This window comes from Cupressus sempervirens, chromosome 7, assembly GCF_028749045.1.
Source record: "Cupressus sempervirens isolate cs-2001-9-10 chromosome 7, ASM2874904v1, whole genome shotgun sequence".
Classification (NCBI taxonomy): domain Eukaryota; kingdom Viridiplantae; phylum Streptophyta; class Pinopsida; order Cupressales; family Cupressaceae; genus Cupressus; species Cupressus sempervirens.
This window is the reverse complement of record NC_143124.1, coordinates 514,373,433-514,399,099: the sequence shown is the minus strand read 5'-3', so window position 1 is coordinate 514,399,099 and position 25,667 is coordinate 514,373,433. Positions and strand designations below refer to the sequence as shown.

Sequence of the window (25,667 nt, the reverse complement as noted above, 5' to 3'; positions counted from 1 at the left end):
ATGGAATTTAGTAGCCTTTATCTTCTATTAAAGAAAGGAAATCAGTGGCCCGGGATGCACACTTTCTAACCTATCACCGTCTTATTTAATATAAAATTAAATACAATATACGTAAGTAATTAATCCTTGTAGTCAAAATCAATGATTTGATCTTGTGAAATGTACTTCATCAACTTCTTGAGGAATAGTCAGCAACAAATTTATTGCTATCGGTTTGAACGATGGCTCATCATTGGTTAGTTGACTGCTCAATTCTTCACTATATTATGGGTAAGAAAAATAACATGAAGAAAATAAAAAGATATTCTATATAAAAAAATTCATACCAAATAGAGAAGTTGATGGTGGTCATTAGAGTAATTTATAAGACAAATAACCACCATTGTGCCATCAACACCATACTCACCAACACCATTTCTTTCATGCTACTCATTGACCCACATTACAATGATCATTACAATGCTTCACTAACCACTAATTTATCTATGCTTTTATCTTTTAAAATTAACACAAATAGAGTTAAAGAAGATTGAGTTAATTAATATGTTATTTTCTTAATTTTATAAATACTAAAAATTAATATATTAATAATATATTATGAGATGTTTAATTAATACATTGTTAAAACTAATGTTATATTTTCATTTAAATCAAATATACAGATATTTTAAAAAAAATGATATAGTAATATTTTAAAAAAATTAAAATTTTAAAAGTATTATTATTATTATTCTTAAATCTTATTATTAATTGCTTATAAGATGTTAACATTTATAAAATTAAATAGGGCCATATAATCATTTAATGGTGATGTTAAAAGACGGTATTTTCAATCTCGTCCAGAAACACAAACTAATGTGGGCATAAAATGTAATGTTTATCTAAGCAAACTTTTTTACGATTAAAAAAAGGTTTTTCCTAAATTCTTAAAAAAAAAAAACAACTAAAATCATGTTATTTTGCCTTGCCGCTAAAAGGCCGTTAACAAAAACAGTTCTGCCACTCTATAAAGAGAAAGAAGCCATAGTTGCTTGAATATCACATACTTTCCTCTCCAACAACTTCAGCATGCACACCAGCAGTTCGAATCAGAGAGAAGAGGAGGGAAGGATTGAAAATGTTATTGTAGACTGATTAATGCACGCAATGCAAACGCAGATGAATGAAATGGAGAGTGCAGAGAAGTTGAAGGAAAGCTTGCAGAAAAGCCAGAGTCTGACCGCATCCATGCTCACCATTTTGGGTTCCTTCGATGGACGAATTTCCTCATTGGGTTCTGCAATGTATCCCACAGAGGTATGTAAGCCATAACAATTAATTATTATGGACATCACCGACTTGCTCATAAGTATATGCTTGCATGGCATCACAAAAATATATAATCAAAATTGCAAACGGGTTTATAATATTCATGTCTTTTCATGAGCAACGATGAATTTGGGCAGCCCTTTTCCGAGGAGGTCTGCAAGGCATTTTGAATTTTGAGTTATGTCAGCTTAAGGTTGATGTAAATATGGAGACAACCAGATAATCAGTCTTGAAATACATCCACAGAATTTATTTGCAAATTATGTTACCGACCAAAAAAATCGGAAGATGAGACCTACGTATGTGTCAGTCTTGAATCAAATCAGAATATTTCATCATGCAAAATATGCAACAGAAATAAAAATGATTTATGATAAGAATCAAATGTAAGTTACGCTTAAAACACTGGAAAATATAATTATCCAGCAGAACAAACAATTGTAAAGATGAAAACTTTGAACTTCACATTTTCCATTGGGACAAGTATGCACTAACAACCAAGAACAAGAAATGCCAATGAATAAAGATCCGGTTGTGGTCTATTTTATTCATTTCAATCCCAGTGCTTAACCGTCTTGAACATTGCCTAGAAAGAATGAGTAAGAATTGATTTGAATAATCTTATTTCAAGTTGTTGTGCAAGCCATATTGCAATTTGAATTATGAAAGCTGAAATTGTTCCACAGTCGGAAAACATTCTGATAATTTTCCTTGTGAATATCTTGCAAGGGAAACAAATAGGATGGAAGATGAATGCCCTTTTACCTAAAGAAAATATTGAAGGTGATTACCAATTACTTAAGATGTTCCCGAATGCAGAAGTTTACTAGCAACCAAGATCGAGAAAACCTTCCGAATGATATCCCTGGTGAGTCATTTTCACTAGCTGCAGTCTTAAATACAATACTGCTAGGTGGACTGCTTAAACTCATGATATAGATAGTGTTCTTGTGAAATTCTACTCATAAAGGATACCAACAAAGATATAACAAATTAATTATCAGAAAATAATTTTACATCATTGCTAAGACCTTGGATATGAAACAACTGATAAAATATTGGAAAAGAAATAAAAGAAACCCAAAAAATAGTTCAGATACTGCTGCAGAACCTTGAGACAGAATTATTACGAAGGTCTAATAAATGGACTTTCTTCAATGGTTTTGCAAGATGGTATGTCTGATGAATGAAAAACATCCGTGATGGGAAGATTTTGAATATGTTAAATGCCAACTGAATAGATTTTTTATCGTAAAACATTATTCGGCAAACCTAAACAAGGCTGAAGATGAATACCTAATAATCGGGTGTCTCCCGTATGCAAGACAGTTAATTTCGCACGTGATATTCGTATAATAAGGTTGAATAAATGTCAATTCGATAGGTTTCCACCACATTCAACCCATTTGAAGGGAAATTTGAAGCCTATACTCCACAGGGATATCAAAATTTCTTCCTGGAAGAAAATTGAACCCGGCCCACTCCTTTAGTCAGTAGCCCATTCACCTTTACGCCGCACTGTGAAGTAAATGTCAATCAAGGGTTACTGGATGATTGTTCTATTTACATAATTTTCTATGCGCTTAACATTAATTTTATTTGCCATATTTTTGAAGTGGTGTAAGTTCCAATGTCAACTGTGGAAAAGTTTATGTTGCATTTCAGTTAATTATGATATTCAGAAACTATCGACTAAGATATCTTTGCTTCTATTTTATAAAGGTTCAAGTGGTTGACATGAGAAAGGCGCAAGAGAATATTGAAAAGACACTGAGAGCAGCAGAGCGTTTTCTAATGCATTATGATGCCTCTCGTCAGGTTAGATTTGTTTTTTGCAGTATACAAATATGCACAATGAAAACTTGAGATTTTGCCTTGAACTGTAAAATTGTGTCTATTTAGGTTTTTTGAAAACAGAAGGAATTTTTTATTTAGAAATTACAAAGAATTTGTCAGTCATATAGTGTTTATAAGATAAGTAATTGTTTAAGGAAAATGATATTTTTCCATCTGGAAGAGTAGACTCTGAGAACTGAATCCTCCTTAGGTCTATTAGTATGATCGATAATGAAATGTGGATAGGATTCAAAACTGAGGCATTTGAAGGTGTAGAAATGATATGGATAATTATGAAATTCATAAGTTCATTTATTCCTAGTTTGGTGTGAAGTTTCATATGTTTACCGTGTGATTCCAGTTTGTTTGTTCCCGAAGCTTGAGAGCTGAATGTGAACATGTGCACCCACTGATGCTTAAAATATTTCAACATGCAGCTAGAGGCAAAGATAATGGGAGGACTGCAGGATGATTTGAGTGGATTTCTTATTGCAGTTGATAACCTCAAAGAAACAGTTAATTTTCTCTGTAGCTCTGGCAACTCAAAACACAATGAGAGCACTGTACACGATGCTCATCAGTTGCTCTGTAAGGCAATGCAAAAGCTTGAGCAAGAATTTAAACGCTTGCTGGCAGAAAATAGGTTTCTACTCCATCCTTTTATCTGTCTTTGTGCAAAGGAAGACTATTTTTTATGGAATGTTGTGTGTTGCTATGGTAAATTCTCTAGTGCATTGGGTGGTTTAAAGAGCAAATTTTTTGGCTTCTGCACTTGATCCAGGTCTGATTCTTTCTGGGAATTATAACTACCTACTGCTGTATCAGTTGCCTGTTTTTCCGTTTACAATCAAATGAACATATATACAAAAATCAAATTTAATTGTTTTTCTTCGCTTATGTTGTTTTATATCATTGGAAACCAAGTGCATTGTATCTCACCACTTCAATGATATATGTTTAAAAGACTTCTTATTATGTTTTTACTCTAGCTTTTTTAATATAAGAAAGAATGCTTAACTGAGATAACTAAGACAATAGGATCTCACTGTTCTGTTTCTACTTTTTTTTTTTTGAATATTGAGATAAGCCTTCTATCCTGTATTGTTTTTCTTATCTTGCAAAGGGCTTTAAAGTCCTGTTTAAAAGGTTGCTTATTGCATATCTATAAATCTTTCCAATTGAAAAAAAAGAAGTGGTAAGGTGAGATCCCTAAGGCAATAAAGGTATTAGTGCCCAGCAAACTGCTAAATTTATAGTCATAGATTTACTTTTTCATTTATGCCTGCATCTAACCAATTATTCTACACTTGAATCCAAATAGCTCAAATATATCTTCTCTAGCAGTTGAGAACATTCAAGATATTAATTAATAATTTAATTGTATCAATAGGCATTGCATAATTACAATTTGAGCAGGAAATAACTTGAGTGTCTAAAGGCAAAATCCACTGGTAACTTTATAGTGAAGTCAAATGACACATGAGCCAGGTATAACATTACGGCACAATCAAAATAATGGTTCAAAGAACAAAAGATCTTTTATTTTCAATAAAAGATGAATTATATTGATGAAAATGAAGGTATTTTTACAAAAAACCATAACCATTTGGAGAGGCTACAGAGCAAGGGAGCAAGCCCAAAGTCAAAAGCAGTTGGTCACACCAAATACAGAATAAAGGTTGAGAGAAATACATAGTTATAGAAGTTTGATCATGAAAACCATGCATTTTTTATAGTATTACATTACCCGCCATTTAAGAGCTGAAATACAATCTGATGCAAAATATTTCATAAAGCAAACCGGAGTAAGAAGTGTAGTGCATATAGCAGTGGAAATTTCTACAGGATATTCTTCTCCTGTTGTTGCTTTGGTCCTTTGACCTAGGGGCTCCTTTGAAAACAGAGGTATAAAGCTGATTTTCAAAACAGAGGGCTCTTTTGAAAACAGAGGTACACGGCTTATTTGAAAACAGAGCTACAAAGCTGATTTTTTGCTACCCCATACTGAATTTTCTAATGCAGCTGTCTCTATTGGTGTTCAAAGGTCAGAATAATCTCAATAGTCTAAATGCAATAGATAAGATTTTTTCTATGGAGCCAATTAATCCACACGATCAACCAATTTGGCAGTAATTTGTTGAAGTTGACTAAGGGCTTCAGGTTACTGCTGTAGAAGGCTAACATGTCTATTGATGAAGCTTCTATGATAATATTTTTTGCTACCCCATACTGAATTTTCTCATGCAGCTGTCTCTTTTGGTTTTAAAAGGTCAGAATAATCTCAATAGTCTAAATGCAATAGATAAGATTTTTTCTATGGAGCCAATTAATCCACACAATCAACCAATTTGGCGGTAATTTGTGACAGGGCTGCTTTGAAAATGGAGGTACAAAGCTGATTTTTTGCTACCCCATACTGAATTTTCTCATGCAGCTGTCTCTTTTGGTGTTCAAAGGTCAGAATAATCTCAATAGTCTAAATGCAATAGGTAAGATTTCTTCTATGGACCCAATTGATCCACACAATCAACCAATTTGGCAGTAATTTGTTGAAGTTGACAAAGGGCTTCAGGTTTCTGCTGTAGAAGGCTAATATGTCTATTCACGAAGCTTCTATGATCATATTTTTCTTTGAATATTAGCATTGGTGTTGGCGAGGATTGCAATGAGTTCATCTGTGAACGGTCACCAGAATGCTGGAGATTTGTACTCTGAGAAGAAAGCTGTTGAAAAGAAATGGTAAAAGGGATGATGCTTGTAAGAACTCCAGTAATTGGGTTAGGACCAACATAAAATTCAATATTTAGTCAGAATTGAGATGGAGACTGATGCCATTCCTTTGTGGTGAGATGATATTGAAATCAGCAAAGGGAGAAATGATACTGCTCTTGCAGCAAGGACCTGAAACAGTTCCCTAGAGTTTTGAACTTGGGAATGTCTGCACAATCTGTAGAGGCCCCAAATGCATGAAATCAGTGTAATCATAAGCAAAGGATCCTTGAAATTGCATTACCTGAAGATTGAAAAAGAAGCTTGAGATGAAGATTGATCCTGGGATTGAATCCTTTCTCATCAACATGATGAGTTGTTTCTTAGGGACAGAACTTGGATACTTGGAGGGCCTTTGGGTACCCTGCATCTTGCTGATGAGTGTTGATTTCTTCCTGCTCTAGACTTTAATAGGAGAAGAAAGCATATGGAGGCATTTGTATCTCCAGCACTGCGATTCTGCTTTTTACACATCTTTGAAGAAGCCTGTTGCTGTTCCCTTTTGCCAAACATTAAAAATTGAATGTAAAACAACCTTTTGAAGTTATGGCTACCATAGAGTGAAATTTTCCCTTGAGCATAAGAGTAGAGAAATGTAGAAGTCCTAATGTCTTTTCATTGAGGCAAGTCTCTTGTTTGGTCACCTTACTGTTGAGCATTTCATTGCCAAAGGAATGCGTTGAGGAACATCTACCTGGAAATAAGAATACATGAGAATATCATCACTTTGACTTTCCACTTTCTTCTAATATACCACCATCTTGATTCCTAACTACCTGATTACAACTTACCAACGATATTCTGATTTCAAGAATGAGGCATTTGATATTGGAATGGTTTTGAAAAATAAAAATGTGGTTTATATGGACTTGATAATTGAAAGCAGTCATTTTTAATACAACTTGAAGAGGAACCATATTGAAGCCTTTGTTGTTTTGAGATGCCACTTCTTTGGAATTTTCTCTATTTAAAAAACAAAGAGCAAGTGTGTTACTTAAAAACAGTAGCATAGGATTTATTAGGGGTACACTTTAGGTTATAATTTATGGTCAGAAGATTAAGGGTCATAGTGATCAGGAGAGAGAGGACATAGGCATATTAGTTTTTTGTTGGTGCCATATTATGCCTCTCCCATAGAACACGTGTTTTGTAAGGAAGAAAGTGCACATATATGATAGCTGCAAGTGCAGTCCAGTTAACTAGAATGCATCACACAATTTGCCTATGTAGTCTCCAGTTTACACATACACCATGCAGTTAGACATGATTTGTGCTGTGATTTATGCTACCTGCATGTAAAGTAGTACCTATAAAACTCCTTAATGTAATATATTGGCTATATATCTAATAACAATAGTAATGAACTATTTGTGCTATTCATTTTATTTGCGTAAACTCATACATTTTTTATTGTTATACAATGATACTGCAACACAAAGCTTTTGTGCCACCACCAAAATCTTTCACCAATTTCTAATTCACGATCTCTAATTAATTGAATAACTTTTAAAAATCATTATTAATTCTTCTATAGTAAGTCTTTAACCATAAGAATACATCTACATTGGCCATAAGGTGGTGAAAAGCTTGATCCTAAATGAAATGTGTCTCCTAGGAATTATAGCTAAGAACCTTTTGGAATCAATGTGGTAAAGAATATACAATGGATCTCAAAGCCATTCATACCGTGAACTTCTGTAATATCTCAGTCTGGATATTCTCCCTTAAACTTCCCAAACAATTTTTCAAACGCAACAAATAATTTATGCAAATAAAACTTAATAAAATAGCCAACAAATACTTAGAAAATCACCTAGAAATAGTTTTGCATTATAAAGCAGCAATACAATAACTTCATAAATATTCCAATCTTAGATACAGAGGGTTACAACTAAATTGGATATCAAGAAAGAACTTGAAATGCAAGGTGAACTCCATCGTGAAGGCACTTTGAAGATGAACTGGGTTTTTGTCCAATCCACCAAAAATCTTGGAAGGTTTTCGTCCTTAGGTTTCAGCAAGAAAAAGTTAGAATCTTCCCAGAATTCTCCAAAGAGAAATAAGAAAATCAATCACAAATCCAAGAACGAAGAGAATAAGCCTGTATAGGTCCTTTTGTAGCCATCTTTGTGTGTCTTCATATTCATCTTCATATTTATTTTGTCTTATTCTACTTTTACTTAATGTTTCCTTTTAATAATAAAGTGGCATAATAAATAAACTATTAAATCTTCTTGAATTAAAATAAATATCCCGTTGAACTTAGAAAGCCATGTGTAATAGTTTGTTGGAATGCTCTCAGCAAGACACTCCAAGTCCCATATTGCAAAACTAGAAATACTGACCCCTGCTAACTTACTATAAATAGTAATTATATGGAAATCCTGTTATCTTGACTCCAATCTGCCTGAAGTTAAAGATGCCTATGTCAAAACTCACATTGATCCATACAAAGTCGTGGTTAGACCACAAGACCATGTTGAAAAGGGATAACGATGCATAAGAGGATAATGGCTAGAAAAAGGGGATATTAGTCTTTCCTTCCCAAAGATTGCTTTGCCTCAAGCGATCTGTATCTACACATCATTACCAAAATACTTGGATCCCACATCAACCTCAAGGAAGCCATTCCACCAAGCTATTGTGCTACTCTAAAACAAATAACATGTCCAAAATTGTATTTTTACTCATTAATTTTCCCCAACAACAATGTACCAATCATACTAATATGAGAATCCCAGATCACTACACGTGTCGAATCTTCCTGCTATGTTTTGTTATCATATACAAGAAGATCCTCAATTTAACTAAGAACCTCCCTCCAAATGAAATTACTAGCACCACTAAGGTTGAATAAAGGTGGGAACTCAAAATTATGCCAACTAGCTCTGAGAAACACTACTAACCATGTGATTGGTCATCTTGGGTCCCATGTCACGTCCTCTCTATTAGGATTAGCTTGGGACAAGTAATGCCTACAAAATAAATGTTAGTATTTAAACAAATATTGTCTAATTATACTATTCTAACCTCTAATTTAATCCCAACCTTAAATATATCTCTAGATCGAGTTTCCTAATCCCTTAGTTATTCCACCATCTTCTCTAGAGTGCTCCTCTTAAGGTTCTTCTTGGGGGGGATATCCTCTACCCAAGGCCAATCACATATGCATATGCTGACTTATCACCATTGTCTACTTCTCATCTAGCCATTCATACATGATTTATTAATCTCTCTCATTGATACGATAGCCATTTATACGAGGATCACACTAACCTCTTGCATTGACGCTATGAGATTCCACTTAACGCTCATCTAGCCATTCATACAAGATTGTGCTAATGTCTCACATTGACATGGTAGCCCTTCATAGGAGGATTGTACTAACCTCTTGCACTTGTACTATGAGATTCCATTTTTCACTCATCTAGCCATTCATACAGGGTTGTATTAATCTCTCGCACTGGCACGATAGCCATTCATACGATGATTACACTAACCTTCCACATGGGCACTGTGAGATTCCACTTAACACTCATCTAGCTATTCATACAATATTGTGCTAATCTTTTGCACTAGCGCAATAGCCATTCATATGAGGATTGCACTAAAAATTCTCGCATTGGCAATATGAGATTTTATTTATCACACATCTAACCATTCGTACAGGGTTGTACTAATCTCTCGCACTAGCATGATAGCCATTCATATGAGGATCACACTAGCCTCCTGCATGACATTGTGAGAATCTACCTAGCCATTCAGATGGAGATGACTCCAAACCCTACACCAACACAAAGCCATCCACATAGACATTGGTGTGGGCTCTACAATAGTACTATGGGAGTTGATATTACAATAATAGATGAGTCGTCTGTTATTAGTTAATGGTTATCTATTGTAAATATCTAATAAGCTTTAGTTTGCTTTCATTTTTTCGCTTTCTCTAGAATAGAATGTTTGTATTCTTTATGATTGTTTCCTAAGGAAACATCATCTTTCTTTTGTATAAATTGACCGTTCAGTCTTTGTTAATATCAAGCAAGTATTTACCAATTATTTCGTAATATGGTATTAGAGCCAATGCTTCAAATTTTTTCGAAAAAATTATAATTTCTATTGAAATTATTTGTTAAGATTTTTCGAAATTATTTTTGATTTTTCACAAAAGCCCATCTAGGGTTTCTGTTTTTTGTATCATCTGTTAGAATTATGGAGATTTGTAACCAAAAATTGCACTTGGAATAGATTCGGCTAGGGTTTTTAGAGAAACATATCACCGAATTTGTCCGCAACTCGAATGCTCCTTGGTTCGTGGATTGTTGATGCAAAGTTTCGGCCATTTGACTACATCTCGAGCGCTTTTTTCCCACCCACGACTGAAAACTACTGCATCCCGAGCGGTTTTCTGCTACCCACGACTAGAAAAATTGCATCTAATCTCTGTACCTACTTGATTTTTTCCAAATTGTGTTTGGTTTTTTGGTGCCATATTTTGGTGATATATGGCAGCTTGCGACTCTGCATTTCTCCGATGTTTTCCCAAATAAAGTTGTGCCCTACACAGTTAACATAATCGCCGAATAATTGGCAAGTTTCTACTAATCGCCGAGTTTTTGGGACTAGCGAGTTTTTCCCAAATTTAATTGTGAGAAAAATCACCGATTAATCGTCGAGTTTTTCAGAAAAACTCTTTTTAAAAAAAAAATTTAATTTTTTTTTATTAAAAGCAAAAGGCAAAAAGCCTATATATATTATACAAGATAGAGAGTTACAGTATGCTAGTAGAGCTAGGAAGTGGAAAATGTGATTGTAATGATGTTTTTACTTCTAGTTTGACACAAACTATTTACTATTATGCTTCCCGCCATCAGTATTCGGCATGAGAATGGGATTTTGTACCCACTTTGTATTTATATATATCTAAACTCCTGCTTGTTTCTTTTTTGTTCTCTATAATGAACTCATTAGATGCATCTTTTCATTGAAATTTGCAAAAAAATGTATTTTGAATTAAATTTTAGTGGTTTTTTTAGGTTCCTGAGTTTTCCCGAGTTTTTTAAAGAAATGGCTGAGTTTTACCCGATTAAACTTTTGGGTGGCTTGGCAAGTTTTTGGCTTTGGCGAGTTTTCCAACTATGGCGCCCTATACACAACCTTTGTCACCTTTCAAATCTAACTGGTTCTTGGTCTGGTTTTGCAACGTTTCTTCTCAATTCCGCCATTATTGGGAGCTTGTTTTGTTGCTGATTAGGGTTTCACCCAAAACCCTAATTTTTGGGTCTGAATTTTTTTTAATTTTAGATTCTTGGTGGGTTTTTCAAGAGCTCAACTAGTTTGTCATTTGTTTTTCTGGGTGCCTCAATTTTTGTGCCTCGATTTTTGAGCTAGCGGATCTAGCAAATGACAACATATTCCTTTTAGGTTTTTCAAGCTCTCTTTTGGGTCACTCTTTGAATCTTTTGGGTCTTTCGTATTTTTGCCTCAAAGAATGTGCCTTCATAGTTTTTCATTGAAAAATGTGCCAGGGCATCTCTGACAAATATTCTGCTCGAGCATAACTCCAAATTCAATGGTTGAAATTATGACACCTGGAAGTAGTAGATCATTGCAATTTTTGAATATTGGAACATTGATCAACTTGTTCTTGGTGTTACAAAGTGTCCGACTTCTCCGGGTCCTAATCAAGATACATGGGATTTAAATAATCAAGAGGCAATGATGCTTCTCAAATTATCCATGGCTGATGATTAGCTTTCTTAGATTCCATCTGGCAAGATAGCTGTCGAGATTTGGACACATCTCAAAGGTTTTCGTAAGACTTCTGACAAAAGCAAAGCCTTCTTTCTAAAAAACACTTTGTTTTCTATTGTCATGGATGAGCGCACCTCGCCATAGGCACACCTGAATTGGATTCAAGAAATCTGTGATCAGTTACTTGCCATTGGTTGCAAGATGGAGGAAGAGGATATTGTGGTTATCACTCTTTAGAATTTACCAAAATCCTATGAGCATTTTATTGAGACTCTCAACATCACATCTTCTAGTGTTGATTTGAAGTTCACTGATCTTTGCACACTGCTGCTTTAGCAAGATCGGTGGAAACAACAGTTTGGTAGCAGCTCCAGTTCCACCTCCACAGAGCAAGCCTTTGCTACGAAATCCTTTTAGAAGGATAAGGGCAAGTTTCAACAGCCATCTCAGTAGAAGTATTTTGCCCCAACATCAAATGGTTCCAGAAAGAAGAACATTTAATGCAACTACTGCCACAAGTTTGGACACATGAAGATTGAATGTTGGAAGCACTTAGCTACACAGACTAAGCAATCAGGTTTGCAGCCCAAAGTGAATAGTGCAGAGCAGATTGAGCAGGCGCAATCTGCCTTTTACGCCTTTATGGCTAAAAAACCTGTAGATCATGTGAAGTCATCTGCCTGGTATATTGATTCAGGTGCCTCTCATCATTTCACTCACCGCAGAGACTGGTTTCCTGACTACCAGCCTTATTCAGATTGTAATTTTTGGTGGCAAAGAAGAGTACACAGTTGTTGGTAAAGGCAACATTTGGATTTAGTCTGTTGGGAGGAATCTCATATTCCTTGATGTGTACTACATTCCAGGGATGGAACTAAATCTACTCTTAGTCAGTCAATTGCTGTGACATTCTCCACACTTGGTAGTCACCTTTAGTCCACGTCAGTGCACCGTCACTGATTGGGCGATTAAGTGTACTATTGTAGTGGGTCTTGAGGATCATGGTCTTTTTAGAATTATTGATTCTGGTGATTCTCAAGACTTAGTTATGGATACTTTGGCATTAGCAGCATGGGCACTTAAATTCAAATTTAGACTCAACACCTTGGAGTTTGTGACGCATGCCAGGCTGGGAAGCAACACTGCACACCTTTCACCAGTGGCGATTCTTGGCGAGCTTCTCAGATACTTTGGCTTGTTCATGTCGATATTTGCGCCCCTATGGCCACTCCTTCTCTTCTTGGGTCTAGGTATTTTTTGTTGTTTGTTGACGATTTTAGTAGAAAAATGTGGGTGTATTTCCTTAAAAAGAAATCAGATGCATTTCATGTATTTCAGAAATTTAAACCCTTAGTTGAAAAAGAGTCTGGGAAATCTATTATTACTCTTAGATCAGACAATGGGGGGGAAATTTTGTTCTAATGCTTTCTCCATATTCTTAGATACACATGACATCAAACGTCAGTTAACCGCACCCCACATGCCATAACAGAACAATGTAGTTGAACGTCGGAATAGGTCAATCACCAAGATGGCTCATTCCATGCTCGAACACAGACATGTTCCGAAACAATTTTGGGCAGAAGCAGTTAACATTGTAGTTTATTTGTTGAATCGATCACCCACAATAGCTGTCAAAGGTAAAACTCCAAAAGAGCCTTGGTCAGGTCGCAAGCCTAGAATCAATCACCCGAAGGTTTTTTGCTCCCTTGCTTTTGTTTGGATCCATAATGCATCACACACCAAGTTGGATGCCAAGAGTCAGAAACTCATGCTTGCTGGATATATTACTCTTTACAAAGCCTACCGCTTGATCGATGTTGAGACATCTTGTCTCATCTATAGTCGTGATGTAGTCTTTGATGAGCGTCAAGGACCTTTCATGCCTATTTCTCCTATTCCTGATCTAGCAAACCAGCCTATGATGGGTCATGATTTAGGAGCTCAGCTTCCATTAGGTCCACCTGATGGAGGGCTCTAGTAGCTCCTACAGCTCCAGTTATTCTAGTGATACCTGTACAGACACCTCCGGCTTCTCCTGCAGGATCACCTTGCTTTGTAGAGGCTTCACCTGAGTTTGATCCTGATGCTTTTGATGAGGATCCTACTGAACAAGCATCTCCTAGTACTAATGTTGGTCATTCTCCTATCCGGCCTAATTGGTGGGCTAAGACACTTGTTGATCTTCATGATGATGAGCTCATTGATGGGACAACTGCTTGGAAAAAGAGCAAAATTATAGATTCTATTAACTTTGCTCTTATGGCCAACATTCACAGTGTGTTTGAACCTCAAACATATTTCAAGGCTAAAGGAATTCTAGAGTGGGAACAGGCCATGACATCTGAACACCAAAGCTTGTTGAAGAACAACACTTGGGTACTTTTTGATCTTCCACCAGGGAAGAAACCCGTTAGCTGCAAATGGGTTTACACGATCAAATACAAATCGAATGGTACTTTGGATAAGTACAAAGCTCATTTAGTGCCAAAGGGATTTTCTTAGCATCAGAGCATTGATTATGAGGAGACCTTTGCTCCTACTACAAAGATGAGCACCATCGGATTAGTCCTAGCCATGGCAGCATAGTTTTGTTGGAAGGTCCATCAGATGGACATCAAGATTGCTTTCCTGAATGGTGATCTCCATGAAGAGGTCTGCATGACGCAACCTCCTAGTTTCAAGGTTGTTGGTAAAGACCATCAGGTTCTCAAATTGGTAAAAGCTCTCTATGGCTTGAAGCAGGCTCCTCAGGCATGGTACATAAAAATTGATAAGTACCTTAGTGATCAAGGCTTCAAGAGGAGTTCTTCAAACTCAAATTTGTACATCAAGACTACTGACAGTGACATCATCCTTCTAGTTATTTATTTGGATGATCTAATCATCACTGGCAGTTTGGCATCTTTGATTCAGGGAATCAAATAGAATTAATGCTAGTCTTTTGATATGACTGACCTTAGGCTCATGCATTATTGCCTAGGTGTTGAAGTTTGACAATAGTCTTTTGGTATATTCATCTCTCAGTCCAAATATGCTAAGGCCCTGTTAGACAAATTCCATATGTAGGATTGCAAACTTGCTTCTACACCTATGGAGAAAGGTCTCAAGTTATTAGCAAATTCTGATTCTCCTTGCGTTGATGATACTACATAAAAGAAACTAGTAGGAAACCTCATCTACCTCTCTGCTATTAGGCCTAATATTAGCTTCGCAATCAGCTATATTTCATGCTTTATGATAGCTCCTAAGGCTGATCATTGGACAACAGCAAAGCATGTGCTTCGTTATGTGAAGAGCACTTCAGATTATGGACTTATGTACTCTCGAAGTTCGAATCCTAAACTTAGTGGGTTCACAAATTTAGATTGGGCAGGCTCTATTGATGACAAAAAGTCAACATCTGGATATGTGTTCAGTTTGGGATCCGGTGCAGTCCCATGGACCAGTAAGAAGTAGCAGGCAGTTTCTCTCTCTTCTACAGAGGCCAAATACAGAGGGACTATTAAGGCAGGATGTGAAGCTATTTGGCTTCGTCGGATGCTTAGGGATTTGCAGATGTCACCAGCAGGACCGACTACTTTGTTTGTTGATAACAAAAGCGTTATCAAGTTAGCATGAAATCTAGTCTTCCATGAACGAACCAAGCATGTGGATGTTCACTATCATTACATATGATAGCTGGTTGAAAATGAGACTATAGATTTGTAGTATGTTCCTACCACAGATCAGACTGTAGACATTCTCACCAAGCCTCTTGTTCTTGATAAGTTTGTCAAATTCAGAGGACAACTTGGTGTGTTAGATAGATTAACCATTAAGGGAGGGTATTACATTAATAGATAAGTCGTCTATTATTAGTTAATGGTTATCTATTTGTTAGTGAACAAATTGTCCTCCAAAGAAAAATATACAAATTAACCCCAAAGCCCAAATAGGAAGACTAAATATACACTAACAGTTGGGTCATTTCACTATTGAAAGCATAAATGCCCTCTGAATTTATTTAGGTACAACTCCCCGATGATTTGCAATGAATTCAAATATGGATGCTTTTAACCAGAAAGCACAAAAGGTTTACAAACATCTATCTGTAAACACGAAATAGATGCGAAAACTAAGTAACTGAAAAGAAAAGAAAAGAACAACAAATGACACAAAGTTCATTTTCTCAAATACTGCATAAAAAAGAGAACGAAATCAAAGAATGAATCTTCCACCCCCCTGAGAAAGTGAAGAATCAGAGCTTTTAAAGATATCTTGAAATGATAACATATTCAGAAAGCAGTGACATTAAAATGTATATTAGAGAAAACTTAAAGCTATGTAAAGATCACAATTAGTGGAAAGAAACTGCTCCAAACTTAAAGTTTTGATGTGCAATTATCTTCCAATCTCCCTTCTCTAAAGCGTAAAAGATAACATAGACCTGATTACCTAAATCACTATCTAGAAAAAAACAAAAATTTCTTCCCTTACATTACATTAAAAATCAAAATTTCTCCCTTTCCCTAACACAGTTCAGAAAAACACAAGCTTTTCTTTCCTTCAGCCCTAAAGTTTTCTTTTTCTCCCTTAGAAGAACTGAAAAATCTGGAAAAACTCTCCTTTCCTGCTATAGCACATTGTCTGTTCTCAGGAAAAGAAAAAGTGGAACCCCCTTTTTTGTCTTTCACTGGCCTCTTTCTTTTTCTCTAGATGATGGTTACCAGTTATACAACTGATTTCTGAAACTGTTTCTTGAGTACCCCTGTCTTTTTACATTCTCGGGAAATTCCTGCTTTTCCCCATTGGTTTACCTTTATGAAATAAACTTTATGGAAAGTTTATTTTTATCTATAACCTTTGAAAATTATTCTGATGAGACCTCTCAACTCTATGATGTCCTCCTATGTCAAATAGCTTTCAAAGCTTTTAAAACAATTTTTCAACGTTTCAGTTTGGTTGCATTAGATTTGGACAGATACATCAAATTAATTGATAGATGTCAATGAGTGGTCATCCCACGTTTTCGTCTTCATATTCCATGTATAACCCAATTCGAGTCTTTCTCTATTTGAAAGAAAGTGGATCTCAGGCCCGCTATCTTTGCACAACAGTCATTCTTCATTTTTACATGGGTGGTCTTCCGATTGTCAAATAATGGAATCTCTTGTATTTCTAAAAAGCTTCAATTATCCTTTTGATGTTCTCGACATCATGAACTTATGATGTTGGATTACTTCTTGAATGACCTCCCTTATTAACAGGCCTTGATTATCATTTCTGCAATTTGAGATACATGGAGGCATGTGTTACATATTATAGTCAGCTCTCTGTGTGTATTCACTATGTGCAGGTTCGAGACTATTGGTCATTTTATGAGTGAAACTCGATAGGGTGAATCTGTGATGAAATTCTTAATGAAGTATCCCAATGACTTTGCGCGTTGTCTTCATGATCTGCCTTTGCATATTCAAAACTCTACCTCCATCCGCAAAAGCCCATTTCATGCTGATAGTCTATATTTTGCATGCACTACATTGGAGTTGAAAAGAATCTTGCAGGTGCTAACATTACTGTCGCCTTCAATCTTATTGATGAAAGAAGGTGTCGTGCTTGGAGGAATTTCGAGACCATTTTCCCATGGCCAACTCATTATCGCCTCAACAATTTGCATTTTCAAAAACATAATTGATGTCACTGGGATATTTCTAAACTTTGGATTGCATGTGTTGGGAATAAATGTTATTAAGATGCGAGGTCTTTCTATCCTCAAGACTTTAGGTTGGACATGATACCACCACTGATGAAGAGTAGAGTTTCGATGGTGACATGAGCATATTGTCAAATAAGTAGCAGTTGACCTCATTTCATGTCTTTGAGAGCTCGAAACATGGATAGACCTGATGTATGAAGATGAATCTTGTGGCTTCCCTCTGTAAAAATTATCATCATATTTGTAGTTCGATTGCCATGCCCCCGATTGGCACTCGGCATGTGATATCTGTCTATAAGGTGAAAGGTCGGCTTGGTATCGCTGTCCCAATCACAAACACATGACATGTGTTCGAGTGCTTACCATCTTTGCCTATTGAGCTCGGGCATGCAATCCGTTAGACAGTTCGTGTGTTTTGTTGATGCCTTCAAACTTAACATAGATGTATCTTGATTACAATTAGGAAGCTTTAGGGTTGATGGGGGCATTTCTTCAAACAATTTGCATGCATTAACCACGCATTCACATAAAAATGGATAGGGCGCAGACTGGACGGCTCCAGGTTTGAAGTGTCATCGTGGTGTTATTAGATTAGCAAACACAACCTTTAGTTTCTTTTTGACCCCATGTATGTGCTTATCAAACTTTGATGTGACTGAGTTCTGTCAGCTTCTCACTATTGGGGACTGCCGATTGGATTCAAAACCTTGCACAATGAGCCAGCAAAGAAATGTTAGAAGTTGATAGTATACCACAAAATTAATGATTCTCTTTTCACAAATCGATAGTTTGACCAAATGGTTTCTAGCATTGAGTCGAACTTTTTCTCGTGTCATAATGCTCAAACCATTACAAACCTCACTTGAATTCTGAGAATCGAAGATTTCATATTTGATAGAAATATGAATCATTGAATACTCCCCACATTATCATGCTATAGTGGCCAAGTCTATTATTATCCTGGCCATGCCATCTATTATGAATTGTACTCATTCTACATTTGTGATATTTTAATCATATTCAGGTATTGTGAGTACTTGTGAGTCCATTGGGGTCCTTTTCTTTAATCTATACAAATCATATGCCCTTCAAATTCATTATTTGTATCATCAATCAAACTTATCAAGTATTTGGGAATTTATCTCTGAACCATGAGTCTTATGGAATCAGATTGAACTTGTGAACCTTTCGGATCTGGTGCAACTAGGAACTCCTACTGCTCATTGAATTGATCTCTATACTCTCGAACCTAGTTTCGAACTTAAGTTGCACTTTTGCACGTATAATCTTCTGGAATATTGCACATTTGAGAAACAATTACCTAAACACATTTGTTGTGTTGAATTGAACCAACGAGCTTGTAGAACCATTTGAACCGGATTCAACAAATTGAACTACTTCGAACTGCTTTGAACTTAGTTCAAAGAGGTTCGAAACCACAAATTGAAAGTTTGAAAAACTGAGTCCATATAGATACTAACACTATTGTAAATATCTAATAAGCTTTAGTTTGCTTTCGTTTTTTTGCTGTCATGCCCAAGCTATGAGGGCAAGAACACGACAAATTTTTTTTTTATTTTTTTTATTTTATATTTTTTTATGAGAACCAAATACACTCATCCATTACTTTATTGGCTAACCTGATTCAAGGGCTCAGCCGGGAAAGAATCAGGAAGAAAACCCGGCTTCGTTGCCATATACAATAAGGATTAAAAATACAATTTACAATAGGATCTCAATCCCAATTCTCAATAATTTTATCGGATTTTCTTCATGATCATATCAAGGAGTTTGTAATGTTTTCTGAATCTCATTTCAAGAACCATGGAGGAAACCAATATCTGATCGGGTGACAACCAAGCAGAACCAAAAGAACATCAAGCATGCATAATCATACATGGTGTACACAATAAGACTCACAATGAATCAAGACTAGGGAGAGGTGGATTCTTCCAACTGGAGAAGTCAAGCACAACACCAATTCAAATGCCCAATCGGGGCCAATAACCAAGAACTTCCGTTCTTCCATTTAAACTTGCCATACTCATACCAGGTTTGTGCTGACGGGTAGGGGCCCATAACACCCTACCCTTTATCCCTCTTCTCATCCTGAGAAGAGACTCTACACAGGTTGGAGTCCAACTAAACAGACCTCTCCCAAAATTGGTCACTTCTGCCCTCTCCTAGGGTGAGTAATACCAAAACACCCATGCAAGGAAAACTCAAAATTTCAAACATAAACAAGAAAGGAAAACAACCAAAATGACATGGTTTACAAAACCTCCCAACATACCCACAACCATACAACAGTGAAACAACAACAAGGTAACAAGAACATGAAACAAACATAAAAACTGAATAAGGGAGATGGGAGTTTCCTACCTTCACAAAGAGGTAATGGCAATGAACCAGTTTGAGTAGAGTATCCCTCCTTCCTTCAAGCTTCAAGAAAATCTCCTCTAAAAATAGAGATTGGGTAACCCCCCAACTAGTCCAAGGAAGGCCTCTAAATAAGCCTCCAATTCCAACCACCCAAAAGGAGCAATAACTATCTCCACCTACTAACAAATCTAGAAACTCCTAACTCAACCTACACCATGGTTAAACCCCAAGTGGAGATGAGGTGAGGTGACTCAAGATAACCATGGTCAATTTTCGCACAAAGGCAAAAAGGGACTTTTTGAGTGACCTCAAAAGTCAAAGAAAGGGGCTTAGGGGTTGGAAAAGACCCCTAACCCATACCCATGCCTTATGGTTAGAAAAATAACATGTTTTAAAGCTTTAGGAAAGAGGTTAGAGTCAAATAAACTCTAGGAATAAAATAGGTCCATCTAACCACTCTAACTTGAAATCTACGCACTAATCCGAATTAAGGGATGACTAACCTTAATTAAGAACCTAATAGAAAAACTGACACTAACTTAAACCAATTTGGTCCAAAGGTCAAACAATTAACCCTAAACAGCACACTGAAGCACACAAACATTTTACGAGTGTCAAGCGACACTAAAAGAACATAATTACGAAAATTAACATTCATTGAACAAGGAAGATGCATACATACATCTCACAATACAATACGTGAATTACGAACAACAAAGTTTCCAAAATTTAGCACATGGAGATCAGTTCTGTTCCTCCGTAGGGTTTCTCGGCTAAATATCTGCACACTAATTGCACACATCAGTAGTCCCGAAAAATTACATGTACATATATGTATACGTATCAGAAATTTACTTAAATTAAAACACACATCAATAAAGGTTTCCTCATCCTACTTAATTCTTAATCATTTAAAACATCTTAAATCAAAATCTCAATCCTACATTTACCGATTTCATCAATATACATATACATGAAACATTAAATGACAATCATCAAATATATCTGAAAATAACATCACACAATATGAAATAATAAAATATGTTCTAGGCATCAGATAATGTCTCGACATCTCAAATCGTGAATAACAAAATAAGGGTAATGTATCACTATGCTATGATGGGTCGGGGCGAGGCCTCACATCCTCCCCCACTAGGCATGAACTTCCTCCTGGAGTTCATCAAAAAGGTACGGGTACTGAGCTCGTATCTGCGCTGCATCCTCCCATGAAGCCGTGACCTCATCGTAACAATCCCATTGGACCCTAACCTGGTCCAGCTCTCGGCCTCGAAGTGCTAGGGTCCGTCGGGCAATAATGCAGATAGGCTCCAGTGCTAGCTGTCCGTCGGACTCCACCTATAAAGCATCCCAATTTATAATATGAGACTCATCATAAATGTATCCTCTAAGTACTGAAATATGAAATACATCATGGATGCGTGACAGGCTAGGTGGCAAATCTAAACGGTATGCAACAGGTCCTATCCTCTCAAGGATCTCGAACGGCCCAAAAAACCGGGGTGCCAACTTAGAGCCCTTTCCGAATCGAATCGGACTCTTGTGTGGTCGTACCCTCAAGAACACTCTATCACCAACCTGATACTCTCGATCTGTCCTCTTCGCATCTGCATACTTCTTCTGCCTATCCTGTGCCTCTCTCAGGCGCTATCTAATCAGGGTCACCTGTTGCTCCATCTCCTTTACCAACTGGGGACCAATAGATACTCGATCCTTGATCCTATCCCAACTCAAGGGTGTCCTGCATGGTCTCCCATACAAAGCCTCATATGGCGGCATACCTATGGAAGAATGATGCCCATTATTATAGGCAAACTCAACAAGATGAAGGTATTCCTCCCATTTGACATGATGGTCCATCACGTATATATGTAGCATGTCCTCCAAAACCTGATTCACTCGCTCGGTCTGGCCATCGGTTTGAGGATGGTACGCTATACTAAAATTGAGCCTAGTGCCCAAAGCCGACTGTAACTCTCTCCAAAATGAAGAAGTGAACAATGAGTCTCTGTCAGATATGATCTTACGGGGAAAACCATGAAGTCTAACAATGTCCCGCAAGAACACCTGAGCTATGTCTCGTTCTGTGAATGTAGTACGCACAGGTGAAAAATGAGCAACCTTGGTCAAGGTGTCAACTATCACCAAAATGGCATCATGGCGACGAGATGACATAGGAAGACCAACAATAAAATCCATAGATATAGTGTCCCATTTCCACACTGCAATCTCATGTGGCTGGAGAAGCCCGCCAGGATGACGGTGCTCTGCCTTCACCCTCTGGCACTCGAGGCATCTCGCAACTATGCTAGCAATCTGCACTCTCATGCCTGGCCAATGATACAACTGCCTCAAATCTGCATGTAACTTCTTAACACCGGGGTGCGCTGCATAAGGTGCTCTGTGAGCCTCAAGTACAATGAGCTCGCGCAAACCCCCAATGGAAGGTACATACATACGTCCCCTATGCCGCAAAAGTCCATCAGACTCCAAAGAATACTCTGCAAACTTCCCTTCCAAGGGTCTCTGAGAATGTACTAACTGACTTACTTCTGCATAAAGCTCATCAGCTGGTAAGTGCTGCAAGATCCGCTCTCTCAAGTCAGTGCAAGTAGTCACAGATGAAAGTTCATGGCGCCTTCTGCTTAAGGCATCTGCAACCACATTCTCTTTTCCCTTGATGTAATGAACATCAAAATCATACTCACACAGGAACTCCATCCACCTTCTTTGCTTAGCATTAAGGTTTGGCTGAGAAAATATGTACTGCAAGCTCTGGTGATCGGAATGAAGCTCGAATCTATGACCCAGAAGGAAATGTCGCCATCTCACCAAGGCATGAACCACTGCCGCTAGTTCTAGGTCATGAGTAGGATAATTGAGTTCATGAGTCTTCAACTTCCTAGACTCAAAGGAAATAGGCCGTCCTTCCTGCATAAGAACTGCTCCTAAACCATCTAAAGATGCATCAGTGCACACCACAAAATCTGCAACAGGATCTGGTACTGCAAGAATTGGTGCACTCGTGAGGGCTCTCTTGAGCTCTTCAAAAGCTCTACCACACTTTTTTGTCCACTCGTACTTCTTCCCCTTCCTCTGAAGAGAAGTGATGGGGTGTGCCAATCTAGAGAATCCTGAAATGAAGCGTCGGTAATAACCTGCTAGCCCCATAAAGCTCCTCACTTCGGTAACACTGGTGGGTGCTGGCCAATCCATGATAGCCCTGATCTTTGATGGGTCCACTGAGACACCACCACCCGATATGACATGACCCAAATATTGTATCTCGGGTCTGAAGAATGCACACTTCGACAAGCTGCCAAACAACTGATTCTCTCTCAACTTCTGCAATACCTGTCTCAAGTGCTCTTCATGCTCTCTCTCATCATGAGAATAAATCAGAATGTCATCAAGAAACACATCCAAAAAGGTACGAAATACTCCATTCATGAGGCTCATGAATACAGCTGGAGCATTCGTAAGGCCGAAAGGTACCACGGTGAACTCGTAGTGGCCATACCTAGTACGAAAAGCTGTCTTGGGGATATCACTATCCACAATCCTCAACTGATGGTAACCCGACTTTAGGTCAATCTTAGAAAATACTCGGGCACCTTGCAACTGGTCAAAGAGATCATCGATTCTGGGAAGAGGATATCGGTTCTTGATGGTCACCTTGTTCAATTGCCGATAATCAATACACAACCTTAGTGATCCATCCTTCTTCTTGACGAAGATCACTGGTGCACCCCAAGGTGACACACTAGGTCGAATATGCCCCTTCTCCAAGAGTTCCTCCAACTGAGCTTTTAGCTCACTAAGCTCATGAGTAGTCATCCTATATGGTGCTCTCGAAACTGGCTCAGCTCTTGGTACTAGGTCTATGTGAAAATCCACTGCTCGCGGTGGAGGCATACCAGGAAGCTCTGAAGGAAACACATCTGCAAACTCCTGAAGGATTGGAAAATCATCAAGGGATGGCTCCCTTTCTGAATCTTCCTCTCGGTCACTAATAGTGATAGCAAACAACTGACAACCCTTTCGCATGCACCGTCTAAGCTGCATAGCGGAAATCATACGAAGGGACACGGGCCTCTTCACTCCGAAGATCTCCCTAGAGATACCATCGTCATCCACACATTCCACCCTCTTCTGTCGACAATCCACCTTGGCGCTGTGGGCACAAAGCCAATCCATGCCAAGGACAACATCATAAGAACCTAGAGGGGTAATGCGTAGGTCAGTCTTAGTGGACATGTCTCCCATCTGCATCTGACAACTCTGCACCAAGGAACTAACTGACACTCTGGCTCCTAAGGCTAACTCTACCTCCCAACTAACATCCTGTCTAACTGCCACTAGCCCACAACGCTCCACCACAAATGGAGATATAAAAGAGTCAGTAGCCCCGAAATCAAATAAAACTGCAACCATATGGCCTTGTATAATACCTGTAGCCTCAATAACTGTGACCTGATGCTCAGCCTGGCAGTTTTCAACCGCTGCAAAAACTCTATGGGATCTACCCATGTCACCAACTGTCGGCTCTGAAAAAACCCTGCTCTGACCACTGGATGCCTGTCCCTGCGGACACTCCCTAGCTATATGACCCATGCCACCACAAGTGTAGCATGGTCCGCGAGAATAAGATCGTGCACCCTGTGACCCAGACTGCTGTGGGCCTCCTGATCTGCTAGATCCGCTGAATCCTCCCCTAGAAGATTGCTGAGTCTTCACTGACTGAGACTGTGGGGCCTGTACTTTCTGCTCCTGCCTAGGACCCTGTGACTGCCACTGCTTGGGCTTAGAGCCCTGATAACTATGAGAAGGTTTCTGCTGTTGCTGCTGTTGGGGTTTTGGCTGCTGAAACTGTTGGCCCCTAGAGGACCCTGCTGTGTAATTCTGATTCCCTTTCCAAGGGGGTTTCTGCTAGAAGGAGTTTTGGTTCTGAGGCCGATCCCGTGACTTCTATCTACCTCGAGTATCCTCAGCAACTAGTGCTATCTCCACTACCTGTCTGAAGGTGGTAGGGAAAGCCATCCTAACTGGGCCCTGAAGAGAGAAATTCAGACCCATGATAAAGCGATGCACCCGTAGTTTCTCGTCCTTCATGTATTCCACATAGGGAAGGAGCTTGAGAAACCTACTCTCATACTGAGCCACTGTAAGGCCTCTCTGATAAAGAGAATGGAACTCCTCTATTTGCTTCTGCCGAAAATGCTCTGACAAGTACCTCTCGCGAAATCTTTCTAAGAAAGATTCCCATGTGAGGGTGTCCATCCTCACTCCACCAATAATCTCCTCCTGATGCCACCAGTTGGAGGCATCCCCTCTCAACTGATGAACTGCTAGGCGTGCTTTTAGATTACTCCCATAAGGACGTAACCCAAAGCACCACTGTAAGCTCTGCAACCATGCCTCTGCTACTGAACCCTCAGTGGTACCGGTGAACAATGGTGGTCCGAGTCGAATCAATTCCCTGATGTCATCCCCTACATGCCTAGGAGGTCTGTCAAAAGGGGGTCCTCTCTGGTGTATGGACTCTTCCTCGTGATCACCCTGACCCTCTATTTGTCTCGGTGGGGGACTCCTAGTCCTCTCTCTGACTCTAGGCCCGCCTCCTCCGGGTCCCTCTGCTTCCACTACTGGAATCTGCTGGACTGGCTGAACTATAGGTACCACTCTCTGCTGAACTACACCGATCAAAGTCTGAAGTGCATCAATAATGTCCTAGTTTGGGTTCGGTGGTGGTGGTGGTCCACCCTCCTGTCCCGCTCTACCACCCCCAGTCTTATGACCTCTGCCTCGCCGGTTACGAGTAACAGGCGGCATCTACACAATTAAAAGTTTGAGTTAAATTTAGGAAGCACCATGGTTTAAGGTTCCTAGTGTTGAAACCTAG

The 25,667-nt window shown here is 38.3% G+C and overlaps 1 protein-coding gene across 2 annotated transcripts in view; it reads left to right on the top strand.

Moving 5' to 3' along the window:
* The first annotated feature begins 1,001 nt into the window (after positions 1 to 1,001).
* Positions 1,002 to 25,667, top strand: part of LOC149547789 (exocyst complex component EXO70A1-like) — a 150,364-nt gene continuing 125,698 nt past the window's right edge. The window contains exons 1-3 of one of the 2 annotated variants that reach the window (XM_089791840.1): positions 1,002 to 1,296; positions 3,031 to 3,126; positions 3,582 to 3,787. In XM_089791840.1, the coding sequence (XP_089647966.1) occupies positions 1,138 to 1,296; positions 3,031 to 3,126; positions 3,582 to 3,787 (461 nt within the window). In that variant the 5' untranslated portion in view covers positions 1,002 to 1,137. The remainder of the gene's footprint in view (positions 1,297 to 3,030; positions 3,127 to 3,581; positions 3,788 to 25,667) is intronic. The other variant, XR_016353923.1, reaches the window with a different exon arrangement.